This window comes from Eptatretus burgeri, chromosome 3 (assembly GCF_056783735.1).
Source record: "Eptatretus burgeri isolate ZD-2024b chromosome 3, Ebu_testis_v1, whole genome shotgun sequence".
In the NCBI taxonomy this organism is placed as follows: Eukaryota; Metazoa; Chordata; class Myxini; order Myxiniformes; family Myxinidae; genus Eptatretus; species Eptatretus burgeri.
The window spans coordinates 68784120-68794119 of NC_140963.1; the positions used below are offsets into that span (position 1 = coordinate 68784120).

At 42.7% G+C, this 10000-nt stretch overlaps 1 protein-coding gene across 1 annotated transcript in view; it reads left to right on the plus strand.

Moving 5' to 3' along the window:
• The first annotated feature begins 9726 nt into the window (after positions 1-9726).
• Positions 9727-10000, plus strand: part of BOLL (boule RNA binding protein) — an 88057-nt gene continuing 87783 nt past the window's right edge. Inside the window, exon 1 of the mRNA XM_085872163.1 lies at positions 9727-9839. Within this exon, the coding sequence (XP_085728289.1) occupies positions 9727-9839 (113 nt within the window). The remainder of the gene's footprint in view (positions 9840-10000) is intronic.

The following is a 10000-nucleotide window of genomic DNA, read 5'->3' on the forward strand; positions in this document are numbered from 1 at the left end:
GGTCGTCCAAGGTTCATTGCCCACCTGTGGATTAAATTTGACAGTGAGCCAGCCGTTTTCCCGTAAAGTTGCTAACAGACAGACAAACAAACAGACAAACAAACCAGACGATTACAATATCCCGCTCCCTCCCTCCAGGGGGCGGGATAATAAAGGGTAATTTGAATCGGGCAGCTGCTAGTTTTGAATACAAGTATTGCTTGAAAATAACTAATGTCAATCGAACTGCAATGCAGAAAGATATGGCATTTGAAGTGAAACGGTGAACAATTTTTAGTACTTACTGGATAACCCATGAACCCGTTGGGTTCCCGTTGTGACAGTGTTTGATGAAAAAAATCATTTTAAGAAAAAAAATGATAGCTCCAGTGCTGAGTGTGCTGAGGTTTGCATTGATCTATAGTGCTATAGTGTTGTGCTGAACTATAGTGCTGAGGTGTGCATTGATCAAATTCTCCCGAAGAGTACTTGACTGAATTGGGAATTAATTTTTTAAATAATTTTTTTTGTTGCCCGATTTGAACGAAACTTGATGCTGCACACACCGCAGGAGAATGGTGAGTAAGGTGGCCCTAAAATTTTTGCGCTATCATGTACCGTTTTGGTTGTATTTCGGGAACATACATACATACATACATACAAACATACATACATACATACATACATACATACATATACATACAAGATGAGAGTTTTAGTAACATATAGATAGATGAGACATATTGGAGATCATTGGGGGAGTGGAAATAACAGCATAAGGACAAGGGTAAATGTCGCTTTGAATAAAGGGAAAGAGTAAGGAGGTGAACCAACAAATGAGTGTATTTCACCTGCATAAGGTCAGTCTGATTGTATGGTAGTGGAACTTGGGCAATGAGGATAAGAGATGAAAGGAGGATTTAAAGAATAGAGATCAGAATGTTAAGATGGGTGGTAATAATATCTCCCTTTGAAAGATATATGGCTAAGTGAAAATATTATGAATGCCCTAAAATTAGCAGTATAGAGATTGAATTGAGAAAGAAGTTTTTATGCAAATGAAATAGATTTGAGGCAGGTTGAGGAAAACATGGCAGGATTGTGTGACCAATGACGTGAACAGATTTGGATTGAAGAAAAACATATACTAACTAGAGGGGGAGCACTCGGTAGAGTGCAAAACCTCCGCCGCCAATACTGCTGGGTCACCGAAGTGAACCTGATATCCTATTCATTGTCGGTCATAACGGATCAGACTACTGAACCACGATTGAATAAACTAAACTATATCGACGCGCATGTAGAAATGCCCAAAAAAAAAAAAAAATCGAGTTTTTTGAAAAAAAAAGGTGCAAAATTTTTTTTTTCTCAAACAATTTTTTTTGGGGGGTTGGAAATCACTTAAAACATGTAGAAATGCAAAAAAAAAAAAATTCAAATATTTTTCAAATAAAATCGAATTTTTTTTTGAAAAAAAGTTGCCAATTTTTTTTCTTCTCGAACAATTTTTTTTTTGGTTGGAAATCACTTAAAACATGTAGAAATGCAAAAACAAAAATTCATATATTTTTTTCAAAATGGCCGCTATAGCGGCCATATTGGACTTGCGACCAAGTCCAACATCTAATGGCATGATCCTTAGATCATACCTAATCCCCCCACCAAGTTTCGTCAAAATCCGTCCAAGAGTTTTTCCGTAATACTGTTCACAAACAATAAAACAAGCAGTCATAGACTGGTACTTACGAAATCGTCAACTTGACCTCTGACCTTGTCTAATAAAAGCTGTCTCCAGAGAAGGTAGCGACACAAACCAGAAGTTTCTACGATGATTCTGTACGAAACCATCAAAAATCGAATGTTTTGGATGTTTGACCTCACTGTGACCTTGACCTTTGACCGATTTTGACCAAAATCTAATCAGCGCTAGCCACCACCCTCCTGAATCACGTGGTGTAATTTGACATTGGTAGCTTCTTCCGTTCTCGAGTTATCATTTTTTGTATGTTTGACCGCATTGTGACCAAAATCTAATCAGCACTAGCCATCGCCCTCCTGAATCACGTGGTGTAATTTGACATTGGTAGCTTCTTCCGTTCTCGAGTTATCATGACTACAAACAAACACACAAACAAACACACAAACAAACACACAAACAAACAAACACACAAATAGAGGACGGAAGTCATCAATATACTTACGAAATCTAAAGATTTCGTAAGTAACAAGCATTCATAGACTGGTACTTACGAAATCATCAACTTGACCTCTGGCCTTGTCTAATAAAAGCTGTCTCTAGAGAAGGTAGCGACGCAAACCAGAAGTTTCTACGATGATTCTGTACGAAACCATCAAAAATTGAATGTTTTGGATGTTTGACCTCACTGTGATCTTGACCTTTGACCGATTTTGACCAAAATCTAATCAGCGCTCGCGACCACCCTCCTGAATCGCGTGGTGTAATTTGACATTGGTAGGGTTTTTTTTTTTGTATACCTTGTCGAGGCTCGTATGAGAGCTACACAACTCACAGCAAGGGGGCATGAGACAAGAGGGGCGGGAGTGGAAGGGACAAAACAGTGGGGAACAGACACATTAAACAGCTTCTTACGTTCTCGAACAGAACAGCTTCTTCCGTTCTGGAGTTATCATTTTTTGGATGTTTGACCTCACTGTGACCTTGACCTTTGACCGATTTTGACCAAAATCTAATCAGCACTAGCCATCACCCTCCTGAATCACGTGGTGTAATTTGACATTGGTAGCTTCTTCCGTTCTCAAGTTATCGTGCCGACAAACAAACAAACAAACAAACAAACACACAAACAAACAAACAGAAACGGAAGTCATCAATATACTTACGAAATCTTTAGATTTCGTAACTAACAAACAAGCGGTCAGAGACTGGTACTTAAACGAAATCGTCAACTTGACCTCTGACCTTGTCTAATAAAAGCTGTCTCCAGAGAAGGTAGCAACAAAAACCAGAAGTTTCTACGATGATTCTGTACCAAACCATCAAAAATCGAATGTTTGACCTCACAGTGACCTTGACCTTTGACCGATTTTGACCAAAATCTAATGAGCACTAGCCATCACCCTCCTGAATCATGTGGTGTAATTTGACATTGGTAGCTTCTTCCGTTCTCGAGTTATCGTGCCTACACACACACACACACACACACACACACACACACACACACACACACACACACACACACACACACACACACACACACACACACACACACACACACACACACACACACACACACACACACACACACACACACACACACACACACACACACACACACACACACACACACATCACGGAAGTCATCAATATACTTACGAAATCTAAAGATTTCGTAAGTAACAAACAGACAGGGGTGAAAACAGGAACCTGGAAAACTGTAACCTAATGAAAAAACAAAATGGAGACGTATCATCATTTGACCAACCTTCGAAATAGGGCAAACAGTTGTGAAACGAACATTATGATTAGTATGATATGATGTTGAAGCAAAATTATCAACAGCACCTTGTCATAATCACAATATCCAAATATTCCTTTGATGGTAAAGTGCTATGATAAAACTATTTCTTTGTTTTGTGTTATCATGATATATTATATTCCCTTTCTTTGAGCATATGCCTCATCTGCATTAGTTTGTGTTCACATATCAGGACTATGACCTTCAATGGTTCTCTTACCAATTCCATCACTAAAATAATAGAGTGAATGAAATTATTTCAGATCTCTCAAACACATAATCATGCCTGGTGTTGACTTAGGCCTAAGTCACATTTGCTCTACGGCGAAGATACGGCGGCCGTACGCCCTCTGAATTGACAGAAACGTGCGGCGGCCGCAGAGTTTCTGCGGTGGCCTCAGGGTGGCCCTACGCAGTTTGGCTATATTTTTCAGGTCGTAAGATCGCCGTGGAATTATAACGCGGAGTTATAACTTTTTTCATTTCTACGTTCGCCGTAGCAATTCGACAAGCCAAAAAAAAAAAAACTTGTAAAAATAAATAAATAAATAAATAAATTAGTCCATTCGTTACCGTCTGTCTGGCCGCACGTTCGCCTTAGGGCCCCCTGCGATCGCCTTGCGGGCACCTTGAGGCTACCTTGCGTCTGCCTTGAAAATTCTATGGCCACTGTAGGGCCCCCTTAAGGTCACCGTGCGGCATCAAATCAAAGACCGACAGCAACCCCACGTTTTCGGTCTCCACAATTTCTAAGACCTAACGCCTAAGTCACATTTGCTCTACGGCGAGGATACGGCGGCCGTACGCCCTCTGAATTGACAGAAACGTGCGGCGGCCGCAGAGTTTCTGAGGTGGCCTCAGGGTGGCCCTACGCCGTATGGCTATATTTTACAGGCCGTAAGGTCGCCGTGGAAATATAACGCGGAGTTATAACTTTTTTCATTTCTACGTTCGCCGTAGCAATTCGACAAGCCGAAAAAAAAAAAAACTGGTAAGATAAAATAAATAAAATTAACCCATTCGTTACCGTCCGTCTGGCCGCACGTTCGCCTTAGTGCCCCCTGCGGCCCCCCTGAGGTCGCCTTGCGGGCACCTTGCGTCTGCCTTGAAAATTCTATGGCCGCCGCAGGAACACCCTAAGGTCACCGTGCGACATCAAATCAAAGACCGAACGGCAACCCCACGTTTTCGGTCTCCACAATTTATATATACGCCGTGCAGCTCCCCGAAAAATAAAAACATATGTGACTGCTACATTGTGTGACCGTGGAAATACTGCGGCCGCCGTATAATTGCTCGTGGCCGTAGATTTTGGAGTCCCCATGGCCGCCGTGGCAAATGTGACTTAGGCCTAAATACGCCGTGCGGCTCCCCGAAAAATAAAAACATGTGACTGCTACATTGTGTGACCGTGGAAATACTGCGGCCGTCGTGTAATTGCTAGTGGCAGTAGTTTTTGGAGACCCCACAGCCGCCGTGGCAAATGTGACCTCGGCCTTAATGGTTATGTGGTGGGCTTGGGATCTTAGCATCCTGAGTTCAAATCCCACTTGGCTGTTGAATTAATACCAGTTGGGGTTGACTCTGCCTGTCCTCCTTCCGAGGTCGGTAAAATGAGTGCCAGTTTGCTGGTATCCTGTGTCACAGTGGTGACCCGTCCAGGATTGTGCCCAATAGCCATGGAGACTGCTTTGGCAGCACCAACGCTCTGCACAGATTATTGTCCCAATTGATGGATCAATACACATATAATCGAATGCTTCGACTTCATGAGTTCCTGTGTATTTAAGGGGGGTAATATCAAAATTTTTTCAGAAGAAACTATTGATGGGTGTGTCATTTGACTTATTCGCAGCTTTATTGAATCCAAATATGTACAGCATGAAGCTATCAGCTGGATTTAATGTAGGTTTGCTGGTTATTTATGTTGTGGGAATGACTTGTTGGGTGTTAATATATGCTTTGTACAGTACAGTTATTTCCTTAATTAGTGTTTGCGAATAAGTGTTGTGTAATTGATTGTGATGTTAGATATGTGTCGCTATAACGTGTCGATAGACGTTTGTCTTCTCTGCCACCCTGTTTGTTTCAACTATCACCAAACCTTTAGGTTCGTTGGATGTTCTTTCCCTAAATCTGTTTTGGATGTTTTTCTTTTAAAGCTGGGCAGAAAATAAACAGGTGCTATTCAACTGCAGGTAACTGGTTGATTCACCACAGGGGTGCTTGTGAAGCAGCCATTACACAAGTGGCTTTGGCGGTTATGTCTGGAGGATGGAGGCATTATGCCCGAATGAGATTGATAACAGCCCGAAGGATGACAAAAGCAGGGCACCAGGAGGGAGCTTGTGGCGGGTCTACCAGGCATCACCACATTCGATGTGGGCGGGTCTACGATGCAACTTGTGGGAAATGCCGCATCATTCTGAGGGAACTTTCAATGCAGCCCCCACCCCTCCCTTCACACAACACAAGGGTGTGGCGAGAGCCCCCATTCTCTCTCTCTGTCTCTCTGTGTCTTTCTGTCTCTGTGTCTGTGTCTCTTTCTCTGTCTCTCTCTGTCTGTCTCTGTGTCTGTGTCTCTCTCTGTGTCTGTGTCTCTCTCTCGCTCTGTCTCTCTCTCGCTCTGTCTCTCTCTGTCTTTCTCTCTCGCTCTGTCTCTCTCTCTCTCGCTCTGTCTCTCGCTCTGTCTCTCTCTCGCTCTGTCTTTCTCTCTCGCTCTGTCTTTCTCTCTCGCTCTGTCTTTCTCTGTCACTCTGTCTCTCTGTCACTCTGTCTCTCTGTCACTCTGTCTCTCTGTCACTCTGTCTCTCTCTCGCTCTGTCTCTCTCTCGCTCTGTCTCTCTCTCGCTCTGTCTCTCTGTCACTCTGTGTCTCTGTCACTCTGTGTCTCTGTCACTCTGTGTCTCTGTCTCACACACACAAGTGTTCATTGTACTGTACCACACCTGCAAGATGTGGCCTTACACTAGCATGCATGGGAAAAGTGCCGCACCTTGTGCCATGAACATGCATGTGAGAATGGACACAGTCCCATGCGGTTAAGGTAATCCGATTGTCCCGAAGGATTAATGCCCACAGACAGACCAAATGTACACAATTAAGCAATGCGCAAATGGAGTGAAAACAGAGGGATGCCGCTGAACTGAGGAACGAAGGGGCAGCTGCAGGGTTGAAGGTAAGACCGGTGGGAGTGAAGGAGGGATTGGCGAAATGATGTTTTGTGAAGGGAATGTGATTGGTGGATTGATAAAGGCAGAGGGGGGCACAGTCCGTGGTGTAAAGGAGAAAAGATTGAGGGTAGTAGAGGGGGCGGAAGTTAAACATCACACCGGGGAAATACAAACTGACTCATGCCACCTGAACAACCCTTCGACAAGGGGCCAAGGACGATCTACACAAAGACTAATGAAATAACTAATCTTCGGGTCTCCGAAGTGTCTATGTGTGCTCTCCCCCTTGGGTAAGTTTCCAAAACCGTAGCAATATGAGGGACGGTAACCCTCATATAACGCGGTAGATGCGTTCCTGCGAAACGACGTGTTATCAAAAAAGGTGTTATAGGGGCAATATTTAGTCTGGAAAAATGGGGGTTATGATCCAAATTGGGAAGATTTAAACCTTTTAAGGTTGAAGACCTGCATTAAAACCTCAAAAAAGCGGTAAAGAATTCATAAATAAAGCATATAAAAAAATTAAAATGAATTACGTTTTAATGAGTGTTATGATTAGGGGATGGATACAGTACATATTGCTTGTGGTAGGCTGTCCAATTGAGGTTGAAGGCTCAGAAGATGAAATGGAGGCTGATTCACTTGGGATTTTTTTTGAAGAACTTCATAATGGAGACTTGAGTAGCTGCCTTCATTTTGTGTTTGTAAATCTCCTCCTAACATTTCAGGACATTCTCCATCTCCCTCCACACCTTGGAACTCATGCAGTTGGGATCTTGTTCATCAAAGATGGCCATGGCTTCATCAACCAATTTGAAACCTTTAGCCATGACCTTTGTCGTGATAGTTTTAACAGGCACAATCTCCTCAGGACTTGATTCTGATGCACTCCTCCTCCAGAACCAGAAGATCTTCATTGACCAGCTCCTTCCTGTTTGAGAGAAGCAAATCCTCAACATCATTTTTGTCGACCTCCTCAAATCCCACTTGCAGGGACATGTCCACATTCTGTTGCCTTGCTTCGCTGACTTCAGCCTCTGTGAAACCTCTATACTCAGTCATTGCCTCAGGCCAGAGTTCATGGAGATGAAAGTGCGGCTGGGCATGCGTTTCTAATAAAGTTCAGTTTCAACGAGGTAAAACACCTGGCTTGGTGTGTAACCTCCATCCCCAATCACTGATTTAAAGATAGCTAGAAATTGTTTGGCAGCAGCATGATCTGCAGCAGCAGCTTCCCCAGTCAACTTGAGATTGTGGAACGCATGGTGACTCTTGAAGCACTCAAACCATCCATGACTGGCAGCAAAAGGCACTGGATCATTGGTACTTTTGGTTAAATCACCAAACAAACTCTTCACTTTCTCTTGAATTACGATTCCAGACAAGGGCATGTTCTGTTTGTTTTGATGCTCTCTCCACGTGGTCAGCATCTTCGCCATTTTCTCAATAGCATCAGGCCGAGATCTTGCAGTTCGGGTAACACTGGGATGCGTTGTTGGCGGAGCGCTCTTCCAGATATTGTCACGAATGGTTCTCACTGTAGAATCAGTCACATTTCTCGTTGAATATTCATGCTGCGCTCACCTCTATCAAACTGATCGAAAACTTAAAATTTCACCTCCAATAAATGAGACCTCCTTGACATCTTCTTCACTTGATCATTATCTCCGATGCCACTTGTTACACGCTTTTCAGCCACAGCTTCGGCCTCTGTGAGTGAATGACTCTCAGAATGATGGACCGCGAACGACTCGCTCAGAATGACAGACCACTGCAAAAGCATCCGCTGTGAGTGAACAATTAATTCAGAGAGGTAGAGTAGTGGTTATTGAATGAAATCCGTGCTGTCGCGAAAATGCGTCATACGAGAGGGTCACCCGTGTATGTATGTATGTATGTATGTTTGCATGTATGTAACTATATTTACATATATACAGTCATGCGCCACTTAACGATGGGGTTACGTTCTGAGAAACGCGTCGTTAAGTGACGACGTCGTTGTACGAACATCATTTTTTTTTTTTCATTTTCGTTTTCGAACATTGTACTTAGAAAAACCTAGACACCTAAGCTATATGGTGTAGCATATTGCTCCTCGGATACAAACCTGTACAGCATGTTACTGTACTGAATACTGTTGGCAATTGTAACACACATCCAAGAGACAGAAGACACGTTAGATTTACCTTTGTACAGTTCATGACGGCCATCAGTGTTGTTAGCAGCAGCTTACAACCTCCTCTCACATCGATTATAGAAAGGTGAATAAATAGCGTTTGGATTTTATAAATCCGTAATCATTGGATCAGAATGTAATATAAAATTTACAAATGAATAAACGAGCACCTGTCAATTGTGATATATTTTCGGAACAGTGCTATTGTTTTAACAACATAGAAAGCTTCACTAAAAATAAATTTGTGTTTTAATTGACGAACAACAACGATTTATTCGTGGAATTCTTCAATTCAAAGGAAATTTACTTGCTGGAAGGGAAACGTGGAAACATTGGTTCAGTTTGAAAGCCGATTTCCTTGAATCCCGATTTAGCACGACCCTGCTTTTTTAGCGATGACATTTTATGGACCTCAACGATCGCATTATAACAGGGCCACACTGTCGTTGTTTATTATCATTATGAGGTATTATGTTCTGTAGAGTGTACATAATTGTATGTGCTATTTTTATACGAGGCAACATCACTCGGCGATAGGAATTTTTCAGCCACATATATTTTTTCATTTATTTATTTATTTTTTTTCAGAGCTGGCAGACCTGTCGTATATGCGATCCGTCGTTGCCCGGAACGTCGTTAAGCGGCGCATGACTGTGTGTGTATATATATATATATATATATATATATATATATATATATATATATATATATATATATATATATATATATATATATATATATATATTTGTGGGCCTGGCAGTCAAAGTTAATCCCCCGACCCAAATTGTGGTGACGGGTGGTTAACATCACCAGCCCGGATGGCTGAGCAGTCTTTTCTTTATTAGGAGGTGGACACGTTGATCCTCGGAGATTATCACGCATGCTCGAAGGGCATGGGGCAATGGCGGAGGGACGGGAGCACAGCACAGAAATGGATGCACAGCACGAGGGGGAAATCGATGTAGAGTACAAGTCGTTTTTCTTGCAGTGGGACAAACGTACGCCAGGCATTACGTGAGCGGCATTCACCACCAAGGATCAGACTCCGTGTAGCTGCTTTGTGCGTCGATCGTCCTCAGCGACCCGCTGTTTGACTTACACGAGACTCAGGGTCCATTCCTTACGACCCAAACAAGAGCCAAAGGACAGGATCTTGCTTCACCACGTGAGCCAAA